The following is an 18,754-nucleotide window of genomic DNA, read 5'->3' on the forward strand; positions in this document are numbered from 1 at the left end:
TCATTTTTGCATACCAGGGCCACGTAGATAGAGAGCCTTATTTGTTATTTGTTCTCTTGATTTAGTTATTTTTAAAACACAACCAGGCTCAAGAATAAGAAAAGTAATTTAATGATGGATTTTTCAATATGGGAAACTAATAAACCAAATCACTTATAACATTTTTTAGCACAGCTTGATTGTTGTTATTCTTGATGAACCTCTGTGTTCGTGACGGTTTGATGGAAATATAATGGTTTCATTATTTAAGGTGTAACCTTTGGGGGTTCTCAATCATTTTGCAACATTAACAAATCATCTCATTGAAAATTTCCATTAAAAATTACCCCTAATGTTTAGTGTTGGAAATTTAAATTAGGATTCATAAAATGTGGTCAACAAGAATAGCTGCTTACATAATTTGAAACGCCATCATCTGATGCACTGCGAATTGAGTAGAGCAATATAGAGAGTTTTGCCCAGAATTCAGGAAAACCCATGTGTTTCCAGAACTATACAGAGTGCTGAGGTGGTAACACATGTATTGGGAAAAAAAGCAAAGGACAATTAGTGGGTCTCTGTGAAAATATTTTTAGTTTCTCCTAGTATAACAATACTGATATGCACTCTGGATCATTGACTCTGAGACTTGTTTCTTATCTGAGCTTCAAACTAGAGAACTAGGAGATAACCTTCAACCCAGCAAGCAGGGACATTAGCACTACCCTCACACGGATGGACACATTATTTTTCTTTTTCAATTTTTCGTGAGGAAGATTAGCCCTGAGCTAACATCTGTGCCAGTCTTCCTCTACTTTGTATGTGGGATGCCTCCACAGTATAGCTGATGAGTGGAGTTGGTCTGCATCCAGGATTCGAACCTACGAACCCAGGGCCGCTGAAGCAGAGTGCAGGAAACTTTAACCACTTGGCCACGGGGCCTGTCCTTTCTTTTTCTTTTTTAAATTGCTCTCAGTGCCCTTTACAAAAGCCTGACTAATAGAGGGCTGATGTTTATTTATTTCAAGTCTTTCAGGAATAGGAGAAGAATCAATGAGTTGGTCCATGTTGAAAGGTTGCTCTGAAGGTGAAATATTATACAATTTATGATAACTTTTTGTCAGTTCTATTAAAATTAAATTATTTTATTTTATTTATTATGTTGATATTTTAATTTATTACATTTTAATAAATAATATTTATTACATTATTATTGTAATATTGTTATACAATATTAATAATTTATTACATGTTATATAAATTTAATAATAAAAATTAAAATTAAAATAATTGACAAGCATGCATTTTAAGTGTATAATTCAAAGCTTTAGAAAATTTATAGAGTTGTGCAATCATGACGATAATTCAGTTTCAGAATATTTCCATCACCTTAAAAAAATCCTTCATGTCTGTTTGCATTCAAACCCCAATCCCATTGCCTGCCCCAGGAAACCAATGATCTATTTTGTCTCTACAGATTTTACTTTTCTACATATTTGACGTAAATGGAATGATACAGTATGTAGTTTCTTGTGCCTAGCTTTTCTCACCTCGCATAATGACTTTGAAGTCATCTATGTTGTAGCATATACCAGTATTTTGTTCCTTTTTATTGCTGTATAGCATTCTACTGTATAGATACCACATTTTGTGTATGTATTCACAAATGGATAGATCCTTGGATTACTTCATGATTTTGGCTATTATGAATAATGCTGCTATGAACATCCACACATTAGTTTTTGTGTGGACATATAGTTTCATTTTCTCTTTGGTATATACCTAAGAGTCATATGGTAATTTTAGGTTTAACTTTTTAAGAAACTGCCAAACTATTTCCACAGTGGCAATATCATTTTACATTCCCACTAGCAATGTATGAGGGTTACAGGTTTTTCACGTCCTTGCAAACACTTGTTATTGTCTGTCTTTTTTATTATGATGATTCTACAGTGGTGAAGTGCTATCTAATTATGGTTTTAATTTGCATTCTCCTAACGACTAATAATATTGAGTAGGTTTTCACATGCATATAAGCCACTCATATATCTTATTTGGCAAAATATCTATTCAAACATTTTGCCCATTTTTAAATCAGGTTTTTTACCTCATTGAGAGTAAGATTTTTTAATGTATTCTGGATACAAACCCTTTATCAGATATATAGTTTACATATATTTTCTTCCAATCTGTGGCTTATCTTTTCATTTACTTAATGGTATTTTTAATGCTTAAAGTGTATAATTTTAATGAAATCCAGTTTATCAAATTGTTTATTTTATGAACCTAGATTTTTGGTCATATCTAAGAACTCTTTACCTAACCCAACTGAACAAATATTTTCTCCTACAAGTTTCATAGTTTTAGCTCTTATATTTAGACCTCTGATCCACTGTGAGTTAATTTTGGTATGTGGTGTAAAGTCAGATTTTAAATTCTTTTTGCATACGGACAATCAATTGTCACAACAACATTTTTTGCAAAGACTTTCCATTCTCTATTGAATTGCCTTGGTACCTTTGTCAAAAATCAACTGACCCAAAAAGTAATAGTTTATATCTAGGTTCTAAATTCTGTTTCATTGATCTACATGTATATACTTATGCCAGTACTATAAGGTCTTGGTTATCATTGTTTTATAGTAAATTTTGAAATCGGAAAATAGAAGTCCTCCAACTTTCTTCTTCTTTTATAAAATTGTTTCCATTATTCTGGTCCTTTGCATGTCCATATAAATTTTAGGTGTAGCTTGCCGAGTTCTCCACAAAAGACTACTTGGAAGTAGGCAGTTAGTGATTGCATTGAATCTATAGATCAATTTGTGGAGCACTGCCATTTAAAAAATATTGAGTATTCCAATCTGGGAACAGGGATTGTCTTTCCATGTACTGGATTTTATTAATTTCTCTAAGCAATATTTTGTGTATCCTGTGGAGAATTCTTGGAGTACTTTGTTAAATTCAGTCTGACAATTATTCTTTTTGATGTTATTGTGAATGGAATTGTTAACCAAAGTTTCTGACAATTTTTCTGGAATGTGCTTTTTTCGCTCTGTGGTCCGAATCAAGTCAGTCCCCTCTGGTAGTGCAACTGCTGGTTTTCATGGCCCGCCTTGCCGTAGTAAAGCTGTGCTGAGAGAGCCAGGGTCGATGACAGCACCCCGTGGCAAAAATGCCACGGACTCCAACAGTCTTATCCAATGTTCACTAGCTTGTCATGAATAAGTACTTCTAAATTTGTTGTATGCCTTTGATTTATTCCCTTTGCCCTAAAATGGATCTTTCAGACAATTCTGTCTAATTGCAATATTGCTTTTTGGAGAGAGGATTTGCCAAGCTGCTCATGTCGTCATTCTAGAAGGCCTACTCCCATCTGTATGATAACTTTTGAATTTAGCTACAGTCTGAAGAACTCCCTCAGAAAAAGCATCTTTTACTCTACCTATGCCAAATGGCCTGGTAAGCTTCCCTTACAAATTATGATAAAAGTATCAGATTCTTACTTCTGATAATAATCTTCATGGTGATATAGAGTGGGACTTTTTTCCAGGTGTGTATATGAGCAATTTTATTCCTCTTTCTCCCAATGAATGGCAAATTAAGCATTAGTTTGCAGATGAAATATTCAGTTTTATGAGGATATGGTTTTTCTTTATGCATAAGAAACAGCCACCTTTCATTCAACCATGTATCTCTGAGAATCACAGAAAATTTTAAATAATTCACACAAAATTTAAAATATCATATGTTTACTCTGGACAAGAAAACAAGTGTAGTTTAAACTTTTATACTTAGTCTCTTCTCCATCTCTCTCTAGAAAGAAAAAGGCTGTCTCTTTAGTACATTCATATTTTTCATTGTGATCTGAGAATGTTTCAAATTTCAAATATCCACGTGCAACCTTTAAAAGTGCTAACATCAGAATAGTTAAAACTGGGAGGACTTCTGATTGAAATGAGTTAGCATAGGATATAATTCTTCTGTTGGAGGTCTATTCTGCACACCATCATTTTTCTTAATTTTTCTGATATTTTGCCCATTATACACTGACCTTTAAAACTATTTAAAATCATTCTTGGAAATCTCAATCTGGGAGTGAATTATCCAAAATAATTAGAAAAATGGTGGTATATGTCCCTGACATAGGAATACACCTTTTCTAAAATGTTCCTGCTTTTAACAGAATTTAATATAAAGTCATCTCAAGAATTATGATGCTATTAACCAAATGATTCCAGCAGAAGTAAAAACATCCACAACTTCAGACTAGATAGTAATAAAGAGAAAAATGTTCTTCTCATGCCTGCTATTATTTTGTATTCTTCATATTTCATGGGGGAGCATTAAGATACTCACCTCACTACAGTACAATTTACAAACAGTCATGAGCTTTCCAGGAGTATTTCAAGCCTCCCCTGTCGTGTCCTCTACATTTATTTCTCACCAAAAAGGAAAAGAGAACAAAAGAAAGAATTGCACACCAAACCTTAATTCTCCTTGGCTCTTTTATCAGGAGTTAATGCAAACATCTAACAAAGCTCGGTCTTTAGGAAATGGGCACCACTTACCGCCTTCCTGTTATAACTGGCAAGACATCATTGGATTTGGCTTCAGTTATTTTAAATGTGACTTTCTTCAAATCTGAAATGCCAACGGCCATGTCCTCCAGCATTCCAATCTCATCACCTAAACAAGGGAAAAGGAGCCTAGTTACACACAGACTGTTTGAAGAAAATGTCACTTGGTACTACAGCTCCCTGCCGGAATGTTTCTGGCATTTAAGTGAATGAGTTTCTGAATGCAGTGAATCCATTCAAAGTGTTTGGCCTCAGAGGCTGAAGATTTTCATTACTGAAGTAAGAACCATTTCAATGGACTCCAGCAGTCTGTGTATCTTTTGAGAAAAGGAAGAATGTATATATTTACTGGGAGGCTACAGACAAGTTTTAACTCCTTTATAAAACACAGTAGCATTCAGATCTCGTTACATTGGCATGGCTGATATTTGATTTCTAGAAATAAAAGAGATGGCTGAATTGAAGATGACTGATCCAGGCTCATATGAGTTTTATATCTCAATGCACTGACAAATAAAGCCTGAGAAAGAGGTAATTAAGTAGGATTCTAGATCAGCACTATCCACTAGAAATACAATGTGAGCCACATATATAATTGTAAGTTTCCTGGGAGTCATATTTTAAAAAGAGTAAAATAAAAATGGTGAAGTTAATTTTAATAATATGTTTTACTTTAACCCAATATACCCAAAATGTCGTTTCAGCTATAAATCAACATAAAATTATTAATTATTAATATAAAGCTTTTTTAACTAGTCCTTGAAATCTGGCATGCACGTCTAGCACATATTGATTTGGACCAGACACATTTCAAGTGCTCAATAGCCACACCAGGCCATGTATTGAACAGAGCTGTTCTAGACATTAGAGGGTTGGGACTTTAAAAATCCTGTCATTGAAACTATGTTGGCAAAGAGCCTTTTATTTTAAAAATGCCAGATGGCTTCTCAGGACTCCACTATGAAACAATCTATAATTCCATTTTCAAAACATAATGGGGGCAAAAGCACAGGTAACGGTGAATGAATGCAAAGAACTAGAAGTTACATTATTCCCGTAATACTTGATGCAGTAAAGGTTTACTTCTCCTTTTTATGCTTAACTGAAGAATCTTTGGATCAAGTATCCTTATGAGTAGAAATATGATTTTACCATGTGCTAAAGCAGTACTCACTGTATGTACTTAGCAGTCCTTCATATTGCACTACTAGTCCCACTGTGTGAAGCTGCTGTAGGAAGCCAGGATCATGTAAACTTGTGTGTAATTTGATGATAAAACCACAAACCAATCCAGCAAGCTAAAAAAAAAAAAAAAAACCGTTGAAGAACTTTACCAGGGTCAACAAAATTTAATTGAGAACATTTAAGACTTTCAAGGCACCACAGATTTCATTTTAAAAGTTCAAGTATGTGTAAGAAAACTATAATTTCTTATATATCCATTTTGAAACCAGTTGACAGTCTTTGATCTAGTAAGGTTTGGGGAAGGCAGCACTGTGAAAGGAGAGAGCATGGACTCTGGAGTCAAGGTGATACATCTGCAAATCCTGTCTACCATTTCTAGCAGTGAAGTCAAAAAAAGTTATTTAATGCTTCTGATGTTATTATTATTTTTGCACACATAGACTAAAGACAATACTACTCATTTCATAGAGTCATTGAAAGGACACGATGAAGAAACATGTGTAAGGCAGAGCACAATGTCTGACATATAGTTAGCTCCATTTGCCACTGGACCATCCATGAAATACTGGAGAACAGGGAGAGTTGGGTTAAAATATGCCCTTTGCCTGGAATGTTTAGAAAGACAGACTCTGTCTCTTTCCCTCCATGTGTCTGTCATATAAAATTCAGTCACCGAGGTGGAGGCAGGAGGGGAGATGGAAGACCCCAGCAGAGCCGGTGTGATGGAGACCAGCCTTGGTGTCACGGGGTAGGGTTGGGTGTATGCAAAGGAGGTGGTCCTGTCACTTCCCATTCAAGCCTTACTGCCTGGCAAACTTATTTTATAAACAAGAGAGGAGATCATATGGGGAGCCGTATAAACAGGGGGTTGCAAACAAACCCGTTTTACCAGTCCTAGCTGGCCACCTGCAATGCAAGGCAGCTGCCCCTTTCCTCCCACTGTGCACTGTGCGGAGACCCCAGGGCATAATATGACAACAGGCTGGGTGACCCTTTCCCTCACAGACTCTGCCCTGTGAAATTGAATGTCCATTTCAGAGACTTAGCTACTTGTTTGCAGAAATAAATGCTTAAGGGCTCATAAACTGTTTCTATTTGGCTCATATTTATTATGATTAAGAAAAACTGGGTACCAAAACTTAAAAAAAAGGATCCCTTTAAAAATAAAACGACCAAGGGGCCAGTCCAGTGGCGTAGCAGTTAAGTTCACGCACTCCACTTCAGCAGCCTGGGGTTCACTGGTTCAGATCCTGGGCACGGACCTACACACCACTCATCAAGGCAGGCTGTGGTGGCGTCCCACATGGAAGAACTAGAAGGACTTGCAACTAGGATATACAGCTACATACTGGGACTTTGGGGAGAGAAAAATAAAACTACCAAAAGAAGACCTCTATCCTCATCAAGGATAGTATTTAACAACCCAGCACAGTGCTGTGCTCACAAGTAGAGGCACCTACCGCTTGGCTGAAGACAATGTCTCTTCTCAGAGTCAGCATCAAACACTGGGGCAAGCTGTACGCAAGTTCCTGAAGGAGCACAAACGTCAGGGACTGCTTGGCTCGGTTCACCACTTCTCCCATGCAGTCCTTCAGGGTAAGGATGAGGGGATACAACTGTTCATACCAGTCCTCTGCGGGGAGGAAAGGGTGTAAGAATCATGGGATAGATGAAGGAAAGTCTCGAAGGACAGAACCAATTTATTTTTTTTTCAGTGAAGTTTTACATATTATTAAGGATTCATAAGATTAGATTTAAAGATGTCCAATTCAAATCTCTCCTCTGAACTCCAGATGTCTATAACCAGCCACACACTGGATCTCTCCACTTGAGTGTACTTAACATAATACAGTAGAACTCTTCTCTTCTCTGTGCATCTCTAATCTGTGCACTGCCTGTATCTTAGTGTATGGTGCCACCAAAGTCTTCCCATGCTGGAAACAGAAGTTTTCCTGGACTTCTTCTATAGTCTTCCCATTTACTGAGTCACTAAACTAGTTCAACCACTGCAATAACCCATGAAACATTCATCTTCCCCTTGGCATCTCCCATCATCATTCATCAACCTGCCTTGCATCACTTTCTATCCTACTTATTAACTGATCCCCTTTCCTCCACTCATACCTACTCAAATCCTTTCTCAACAGTGTTGCTAGAGGGAGCTTTCTAACCAGTTTAAATCCCATTCCATCACTCACTCTCTTGCTTCCTTAGTTAAAATATTTTCAAAACACTAGAGCATTCAGAATAAGGTCTAAAAGCATAAAAGATCCTCCATTATCTGATGTCTGCCTACTTGTCCAGTCTCGTCTCTCGGAACTTCTTCACTTGCAGTCTTGAGCCCAGGTGAACTGAACAACATGTATTTTCCAAAAGCTGTCCTGCTCTCTCATCTCAGTGTCTTTGTAAATCCCTTCTCCAAGCCTGGAGCACCCTTTCTCTACTTGTCTTCCTGACAAACACTTTATCTTCTCTGCAGGTGCAATGTAGAATTTCTCTCTTCCAGGAAGTCTTCTTGATTTCCCCCTAATCCTTTTTTGTTTACTAAAGTTTGGGTTGAATTCACTTCCTTTTGTGCCCACAGCTCCTTGCCCTTAGTGTTCTAGAACTATCCACACACTCTTTGTGCTGCAAAAAGGGAGCTCATTGAGGGTAAGGAATATACGTTTTAATCACTGAATCTCCAGAACCTAGTATAGTGTCTGGTATATAGCAGATATTCAATCAGCATTAATGGAAGGAGTAAAAATGCAATAAATATAACAAAAGTCTTTTAAGATACTATAGACAAGTATGAGAAAATCAAGTTTTTGACAGTGTTTGGAATTCAAATAGCTTTTCTTCAAATAAGGATACAAAATTGAAACCATCTGTGATTTTGTATGTTTAGATTTCTAACATGTTTCAAGTATATAATTACGACTTTGGCATATGATATAGAAACAAGTTATGTGCCATTTCAGTATATTTGGAACTCAAAGCCCTGACAAATGTTAAACATTATAAATTCCCAACTGTATGACATTCAATTAATATATAAATAAACAGTACTTGACAAATACAATTTAATAGAAATAAGTGCATGCTGAAAAATTAAGCATGCAACGGGATCTGAAATATGATCTTCTCAGCACAAAAGTGTCAGCTTCATCATGAGTGATGTGAGGGGTCAACAGCCAGTCAAGACCTTGTAAGAGTTATAGAGAACAATAAACAGAATCATGACCACTATGGTACCATATCTCCTGTCATTTATTTTATGTTGTGGTGTAAAGACTAGATGAAATAAACCAAAATGGTTGAAAGGGTAATTAATGACCGCAACTTAATAAAAAGATGTGTTCGTTAATACTCTATGTAAATGCATATGCAAAACACATTGGAAAGATCAGGAGTTGTTAGCTAAAAATATTGCAGAATTAAGCGTTATGACAGGCATAAAAAAAACACTAGAGAAAGGACAATTCAATGAAGACCTATTAAATCTGTAATCATTTAATAAAGGACTAATTTGTGGGCAGTCTAGGATGAAATATGAACAGTGGTTCAATTTAAATAAGCGTGGGCTAACTATTGATTTTTATGCCATTAGGACGTGTAAAAGGGCAACTGGAGGAACATCAGACTTATTTTCAGAGTAAAAGACACATCAATAGGCACCAAGAAGCAATATTCTATATTCCTATTTTTTTCATATTTATTCTCTTATCTTTTATTCTTTCCCACCCTCTTATTTAATTATTGTTTTCAATATGAATGTGTAGCCTGATACATACACACACTGGAAAAATAAATATTTCAATAAGTTGATCTGGATGTAGATCTTAACAGATCAGGCTGCAAACTGATTTTGTTTTGTGCTTAGGTCTACAGAGATCAGTTTCCACCCAAGAATTCTCAAACATGAAATAAAGCTTGTGTGCAGTAGGTGGCGCTGCTTCATCAGGCTGAAGTAGAACTACTTTGCCACTTATTCAAGTCACAGATTTACACTTTTTTATACATTTGCATAGTTTCCAAACAGCATGTATATATATTTCTTTAAGCATCTTGCATCATACTGTCCTGTGTCAAGCGGTCAATAATTTGATCAAGAGTGTCATATGTTCTTTCTAGTTAGAAAATGGAAAATTACCTTAAGTGTACACTTTTTTTTCCTTGAAAGAAACTGAGAGCTCAAATTAAACATAGCTCCTGGGTTTTTCTGAAGGTCTTTAAAAGAGGAAACTTTGTAGATTTCTTCATTAGCATCAGGATACTTTTTTTAGTCACTTTTAAACTTATCCTCACACTTATTCAACCAGTTGATTCTTAATCATAAATTGCAATCAGATAATCAAAAGAAAAAAGATCTAATTTCTGGTCCTACTATAATAAAACTGAAAACCTGGGGGAAAAAAAAGAAATACACTGATATTCTACCGTAGGAGTATTGTTAGATACTTGTCTGATACTAACAATATTCCAGTGTCTCCGTTTACTATAATTATATATACTTTTTACGGCTAAAATTTAAGGAAAATGACAATATAAAACACATTAATTATGAATGAGGAAAATACAAGTTTGTGAGCAAAGTAGAATCTCTCAAAGATAGCAGCAAGCTTCCTATGGAGAAGCATACATGAGAAAGCTAAAATTACTTTTCTTTATAGAAAAGAAACAATTAAATTAATTCAGCAGATAAAGGAAACCTGCACTGGTAAATGCAAATTGCGATGACTACAGGTTTTGTTCCCTGTTAATATTCGCTCCATGTAAATCTCAGGTTCTGAAATAAACACAATGGGGTATGACAGGGCAGACAAAGGCCGAAGTCAGTTCATAAATGGGCTTTTTGCTCCAACGAGCATTCTAAATCAGTCTCACAAAAGAACAGCAAATGTTTTAGTTTTCTCTTTAAAAGTATTTTTGAGAAAAAAAAGCTGCAGCTGTTGAGTCTTGAGACCACTGTCACCTCCCCCTCACCTGTGTGTCTCTCCACATTTCACAATTTACATGGTGCTTATTTTGTCCTCAGGATAAAGCCATTTTTGGGGAGGGATGGAGATGTTCATTCTGTGCTATCAGGTCAAAGTAAGAAATCCAGAAATGCAGACATCCACTCTTCTGAGCTTAGGTTCTGCAAGTTTCAACTAAGATCTTATATAAACACACGCGCGCGCGCGTGCGCGCACACACACTTATGATACATCCAGTGAAGCTGGGTAGCTGAGGGCTCACCACAACATTGTCACTGACCCAACAACTGGCTCAGCAGGCACTTAAGCGCCCACATGGTCGATTCTATCCCCTGGGCTCCTTTCAGTGTTGGAGGAAAATATGAAGAGAATGTTTTAGTGTCTCTATAAAAACTTGCTGAAACTCCTTAACCCTGAGACCAACAAGCAGAGTCTTTCCTCAGGAAAACATAAAATGCGTGTGGCTTAGCTGAGCTTTTCCTGAGCTTTGTGAAGTGTGTTGGAAACCATCCAAGCAGAGCCTGTTTTCCAGCCCTTGACTCGCTTCTATAACGTATTCAAGTGACGCTCACTGAAGGATTCAAAGAATGATGTCCAGGTGCCCCCTTCACCTCCACACACCATCTATTTCCTGTACAGGATGTTCATGTCCTCCAAGCTCAATGGCTCTTATGTTACTCAGGAGAAAAATAAAAGAGCCAAATAGCAACCAACTGTAGTACAGCATAAGGCTTTCTTTCCAATTTCTGAGCCATTTTCTTCTCAGGTGCTTGGTCTTCTTTGTTCATTTAAAATAATTAACTTCACACAAGCTTGTAGTCATTGTTATTTTTGTTATCACAACTTTTCAGACATAGAAAAAAAGAAAAGCTAAAAGATTGCATGCCCATTAAACTTTATGCAAAGAGATAAGAGAAGAAATGAGCCCAGCTCTTAGGATTCACCTAAGTTAAGAAGATGATGAACTGTGAAGCCAAGCAATTAGAACGGCCTTTAAGGAGGGTGATAAAATTCCCAAGGTTGTGCGAAGAACAGAGACCAAACCTACAGCCAACGGGGCTTTTATACGATTCTCAAATCTCAGGGAGCACAGAACCAGCAATGGGTCCATGGTTGAGGGCTAGGGGTGGGGGATTTCGATACCTCTGCTCAAAGTCCTTGCTGCTTTTGAGGGCCTGTGTCATGCATCAACCCAGATATGCCACCTACATGCCCCTCTGAGTGAAGGCCTGGCCTTTCATGTACAATTTTACAATGAGGACATCATAACTTGGAGAGGTCAATTAATGATGTCTTCTTCTCCAGATGCTTTATAGCTAAACTTCTTTATATGAGCATGATACACATGGCCAACTTTGGTCATAGGCCCTAGGCACTTGCCCCTAGGATGCCTCCAAATATCCAGACACATCCCAGGGATGTGGGGCACAGAAACTAGGGTAATCAGACAAGAGACAAGTAATCAGGAAAGAAAAGCATCTGCTGAGGCTTGGCCGCTTCGAATGTCCTCCCTGGCTGCTCAGAATGTCCTTCAAGCTTTCCTAACCCCTCGCCCATCTTTCTCATCCATCTCGTGGCTCTGGTCCAGGAATCAAAAGATCAATCCGCATTTTTATATTATTTTAACAAATGCTAATCTGTCTTCTTTTTATCACTTTTCCTCCTTTTTTCACTGCCATCATGAGAAATACACTCATTGCTAGCCAAATACAACCTCTCGGATATGAGGTCCAATATTAATATTGATCACTTATGTCCCCTATCCTCACAGAGTTTAAAATATAGAAGAGAATCAAGAGCTGTAAAGTAATACCTACCATACAAGGATATACTAAGTGCTATAAAAGTTGGGATGTGACAAAACATGTTTAGAAGAGTTAAGAGTTTAGAGGCAAGAGAGTTCATGTCTGGTGAGAAGATCATATTCATTCATGGTTGTGTCCTTTACTGAATACCTGAAGGAAGTCCTATGTGGAGGGAGCTCAGGGAAGCTGCTTGACCTGCAGGTAGTGAATACCCGTAAAGTGAAGCTTTGTAGGAATAGAGTCTGGGAGGGGTGCGGTTTGATGAAGCTAAGTCCCACAAATGGATGCCATACACTGACTGGAGGGGGCCATAGAGGGGACTGGAAGGGAGGAGGGAAGGAGCTGAGATGAGTCAAGGACTTAGAAAAGGAATGAATAAAGTAGAAGAAAATGCTGAACCTGAAGTCATGGTAAAAAGCCAATGGAAAACTTAGTGGGCAGTTATCATAGCAAGGATAGGGAATGAGCTTAGTAGGGGTGTTGAGAGAAACAGGAAGGTATGGATTATGTGTGAGCAGAGCCAAAAGCTGAGAAACAAGGCCAAATCTAGAAATAAGGAGTATCAGGCAGGCAAATGCAAACAGGTTTATGGTAAACTTGGGAGGGAAGTCACACATGAATGCAGCACCATCCTTTCCCCCACCTCAGAGCAGTCTTAAAGGCCCCAAGGGTATTCATACAAAGGACAAACACGTATCTTAAAATGTAATCAACGTACTATCCTCTGAACTGTGATCCAAGGAAAGCGAGTGATATGGCATCTTCCAGATGTATTAGAAATGAGTGTACTGCTCAACTTGAGACAAACTGCTATGAGAAGAACAAAGGCAACCTTTTCTCATGTCAAGGAAACCTTGTTTGTTTAAATCCTGCCAGCCTGAGAACACAGTATCGTAAAACTTCCCAGTCTTGCTCTTAGAAAAATAGCAAAGGAAATGCATCAACTGATATCCTGGGTTAAACTTCTCATTTCGTGGCACAAAGTTGAAAGCCTTAAGTAAATTCTGCTAAGACACTTTCCAGGAACTAAATCCATTAACCAAACAAGCTGTGTATTTATTGTAGCATAAAGTTTTGAATTGGGGGTTATGCTGGCCCAAACAGGTCATGAACTCACATTCATTGGGCTTATTTTGCCTTTTGGCCTTAAGAAAACTGTAATGTCAACTCTGGCCTACAAATATGCTGACATTTAACCATGGAAAAATAAGCTGCATAGGTCATAGGTCATTGAACAACCTAGGTCACCAACCCATCTGCACCAGAGAGCTCTTGTCACTTAAATTTTGTCCGGTATCTAAGATTGAAACCAGAGGTAGCAGATACTGAGTGGACTGAAGCCTAATGACAGTGCAGGCGTCCAGAGCAGGGAAGAGGAGACACATTTCTATCTGGAAGTGACCTAGGTGAGTGCAGTAGTTTTTTAGTAAAGTTCAAGGCCAGTGGAATAGAGTGCACCATTTAAAAAAAAAAATTCTACAAATACAACAAAGCCTCGTGTAAAGAGATTTAATTTATAAGTGCCGAGTAAGTAGGCAAGTCACAAACATAATGTAAACAGTACCATTTCTCAGGCTATTCCATTCAATAATCACATGCCCCAAAGTTCTCAGGTGGGAGATATGAATCTCTTTTCTCTGTCTGTCCCAGTTTCTCTGTGGTTGTGAGCATCATCAGATTTCCTTTACAACTTGCGCACCCACCAGACTGCAAGACCAGGGAGATGACTGAAGGCGTTCCTGAGGACAGTGCTGGCAGAAGATAGATGCTCAACAAATATCTACTAAATGAATGAAAGGGTTTTCCTTTTCGTCTTCAAACTACCATCAATTTAGTGTGTGTCTTCCATAGGGCTTAATGACATGAACTATTTTATATATAATTGTGTTAATTAATTGTTCTAGTCCTTATTTCAAGTTTGTTAGGTAGACAGCTACTCTGGCCAACCAAAGATAAAAGATGCGAAAGAGATTTGCTAAAAAAAAAAAAAAAGGTGATTTGCTAAAACCTTGATTTGTCCCTTTTTGGAGGTTGGGATGCATTTTTCGGATGTCTAATCTTTGGCATTAGCAAGCCATTGATAATTGGTAATAAATTATTGATAAATTCTTTGCAGTTACCAGACAATTGTGTTAAGTGGAGACAGCCAGAGATAAAGCAAAAGATGTGGGGAAAAAAGTGAACTCTTAAATCCCATAAGGAAATGTGGAATATGCTTTACAAGTTAAAAGGGAGTTACAAAGCAGAAAAGGACACGAGTATGAAAGAAGAAGAAACTCTAACCACTGGTAAGTGAACTAATTCAGTGATCTACACGGATGTTTACCTCGTCTGTATGAGAAAGCAGTGATGACTTACAGGCAGCATGGACTCATTAAGGAAAATTATGTCACAGGAACTTCATCTCTTTTTGACAGGGCTTAAGGCTGGGTAGATTAAGAAAAAGCATTGAATGACATAGGGCATTTTGTCTTTCGCAGGGCACTTCATAGTATTGTTGTGATAGAGAAATACAGGCCATGCAGTAACCTGAATGGGTGAATATAGCTAGTGGAACACACAGTCCCAAAGTGTAGTGATTAACAAGTATATTCCAATGCATACAGTTCTCTTTAGTGATGTGCCTCAAGGACATGTATTTGTGTCTGTTTTCCCATAATTTTTATCTAGATTTCCATAAATGGACAGGAATATTTGTAAAATAAACCTGAGTAGGACAGTAGATACGATGGATGAAAGTAACAGATATTTATTAAAGTGTACTCAAAAGTGTATTACACTGCAGTCCTGGGGTTCGACATCAATCTCTTCAGCAGAATTGAGATAGACATGTCTTAATCTCCTGTGCCCCTAGTATTTCACAATGTCTAGCACATAGTGGTGACTGAATATTACTTGAATATTGATAAACCTGAAAGGTCAAATTTAGCAAAGTTTATGAATATCAATAGAGTTACTAGCAAAACATGGCTGTCAAATTAGCTAATGTGGACTTGGATATCATTAACAAAAGAAAAGTATCTAAAAATAGGGAGGTGGTCCTCCTGTGTTACTCTGCATATTGATGCTATTCCTTTGAAAAACGACCAAAAATGTAGCAACTTGGAAAGGACACGATGGGTGCTTTCAGATATGTTAGGCTATAAGGTGGCAAAAGGAAAGTAAATTTGTTCTGTGTGTTTCAAAGGATTAGATCTGGGCCTGTGGGGAATATTAAAAGAAACGTATTTAGATCAATATCTGGAGCATGCCACTCTAGAAAATGCAAATGGTTTTCTATCAGTGAAGATGTGTATAACAGGCTAGGTGAAAATGGGCAGATATATCATAGGTAAGCTTCCTAACAGAATTTAGGAGCTTTAACTACATATTCTTTAGTGACACATCAAAATCTAAGACTCCAATAGTCACTGATTTTATCCTTGAGTCCTCGATTTATTATGAAATTGAATGCATGTGGTACCACACACACAGTGGATGCTTGTAAGTATGTTTAAGTGTATGGAAAATAAAAAGACAATCTTGTTCATTAAGAAAATATGTAAATATAGAAAAGCCTTGAAAGTTTTGAGTAGTTATTGTACTATATTTGTTCAGAACAGCAGAAAAAGTTTTTCTCTCAATACTATTTGTATTACTCTTGAAAAGAAACTGATGAAGTAAGATATATTGTAAAATTCTGGATCTAAAACAAAAAACCTTCAAAACTACAGATTTAAAACATTATTAAATTAATACATTGTAGAAAGAAAATCTGCAACTTTAAAAGAAAAATATCTGCAGGTTATAGAAGAACATAAAAAAAATGGATGATGGTAGTGACATTTCAGAAGACCATCTGTTTAAACATTTTATATATATACCAGCAAAACAAACACAAATTACAGTTACAATGTACAAACAAAAGATGGTGACAAAGAAAGAAAAACTGACTGTCATAGGGTTGACTTACCGTATAAGATTTCAAAATGTATCCCAATATAAAACACAGTAGACAAAACATACGAACACAATAAAAATTCCAGAAATTGGTTAAAAATGTTTACAGAAGTTAATATATAAAGAAAAGAAAACAAAACTGATGCAACATGAGGAAAAATAATAAATAATAATAAATGATGTGCTAACTTGCCTATCAGTAGTTATCACATCATACCTTTCAACAAGTTCTAGATTACTCAAATCATTCACTGAATCACTTCATTTATTAATTGTAAAAAGTACAATGAAATGCATCCCACCCTAGCTATGGGTTAGTGAATAATCTAGCCCATAAATTTGGGGGCTATTGAAGAAATGGATTTTATTATCAAAAATAATATTTTAAAATATAGTATTGTTACATCATATCAAACTTCACAAATAACCAGAAATTACAATTTTTCATCCAAAGTGGCATGAAAGCAGTGAAAATATTTAAGGTTCGTAAGGCTATAGTTAAAAGGGTGTTTGTAGATACTGTTGATGACAGTACCTAATGTTAAAAAGAACCATCAAAATGTTCCTACCCACGCAAATGTTGGTTTCTAAATGCTATTGCCAATAAAAGAAACCAGGATTCCTTAGAAAATGGCTGAACCTAGGGCTGAGGCAGGGAAAACAGAGATGAGCCTGGAGTGCTTCATGGTGCCAGAGGGTAAGGGAATGAGTAAAAAGAGTAAGAAAGAAAATAAGGGAGTAAATAGCCTGTGGTGGGGAAACCTGTATGAAGGCCACTGAAATGAACCTGAAAGAGCTCCCAGTGGCTATCTCTAGAACAATTTGAACCCCAAATAAACAATAATGGTATTGGATTATAGACCAAAGAGTAAAATAAATATTCATGAGTCCACAGTGATATAAACAAATAATTGTATAAATAAATACACGGGAGAGAAGGGATAACTCTTCCTTATAAAATAATTCTACTGTTAGCAATCTCACTTAGGGGAAAATATCTGAGATGTAGTTAAAGACTTAAATGCTCAAAGATACTTCTGTGTTAATTGCAGTATTATTATAATAATTAAATATTTGAAAGAGTGGTTTGTCTTTTGATGAGTTAGTTTACAGTCATTATAATCTCATTTCCAGAGAATATTTATCAGGAAATATTCATAATATAATGGTATGCAGAATATTAAGAAGAACATTTGTATTTATAATGTGTACTCCAGTTTGGTTACAGTATGTGTGTGTGTGTGTGTGTGTGTGTGAGTGTGTGTGTGTATAAATACAAGATATGTTCAAAATGTTTATGTCTAATTGAAATAAGAAAATAAAAATCATATGTAATTGTATTTGTTTTTCTTAACGAATTTTCTAAATTATTACTTTCTTAATAAAATTTAAAAATACAAGTAAATTGGAGTATGTGTCATCAATGGATGTATATCTCCAATATCTTTATCTGAGATAGTTTGGGGGATAACATAGGTAAATACACGACTTTAGGTTATTCATATGCTTTATATTACTTCAAAAAGCCACTATTAATTTCTCTACTGCATTGCTTTATGTGAAAAAAATCAGGGTAGATACCAAAAGTGCTTTTTTCTTAACTTTAGAAGACTATATAAAAATAATTATTATTTTTATATAATAATAATATAATATAATAATATACTAATGTAATGTATAATAACAATGTAATAATTTTTATTTTTATTAAATAATAAAAATAAGCATTAATATTTTATTATACAATAAAAGTAAATTTTTATTAAATAATTGAGTTAATCAATTCCACTCTGACATACAATATCCATAATAGATTTTAAATATACTTGAGCACAGATTCATTTGTAAAACATCTATTTATACATGTTAACATGCTCTTTTATGTAGCAATATCTTCTCGAAAACAGGCACTCTATATACAATTGTCTGACAAGTAAAATGTTAACAAAAGCTTTAACTTTAAAATTATTTGACGATACTATAGTAAATAATTTTCAGACCCAAGTATACATTTTCTTTTACACATTTAAATAGTTTCTTATGTCCTAAAAATGTTTATAACACAAAAAAAGAATGGATGAAGTAAAGATGGATAATAAATCAAAGTAATAAAATCAATTAGAGGGCACTATGTCAAATATTGACTCTAATTTGATCTAGTTGTGACTTCCACATCGGCAGCAATTTCTGTTTAGTTTTAGACTGTATCCAAACAACGTCTCACATAAAAATGAAAGCAATTCATCTAATTTTACAGATGATTTACCTACCAAATATTTTTACTTTTTAAGAAGTAATTTTGTTTGCAT

General features: G+C 35.9%; 1 protein-coding gene across 2 annotated transcripts in view; it reads right to left on the minus strand.

The window, feature by feature from the left end:
• INPP4B (inositol polyphosphate-4-phosphatase type II B) overlaps positions 1-18,754 on the minus strand; it is a 749,608-nt gene that overhangs the window by 84,271 nt on the left and 646,583 nt on the right. For both annotated transcript variants that reach the window (XM_046657053.1, XM_046657054.1), the window contains 3 exons: positions 7,201-7,373; positions 5,730-5,853; positions 4,547-4,664 (listed from right to left, as the gene is read on the minus strand). In XM_046657053.1, coding sequence (XP_046513009.1) covers positions 4,547-4,664; positions 5,730-5,853; positions 7,201-7,373 — 415 coding nt within the window. The remainder of the gene's footprint in view (positions 1-4,546; positions 4,665-5,729; positions 5,854-7,200; positions 7,374-18,754) is intronic.

This window comes from Equus quagga, chromosome 3 (genome assembly GCF_021613505.1).
Source record: "Equus quagga isolate Etosha38 chromosome 3, UCLA_HA_Equagga_1.0, whole genome shotgun sequence".
In the NCBI taxonomy this organism is placed as follows: Eukaryota; Metazoa; Chordata; class Mammalia; order Perissodactyla; family Equidae; genus Equus; species Equus quagga.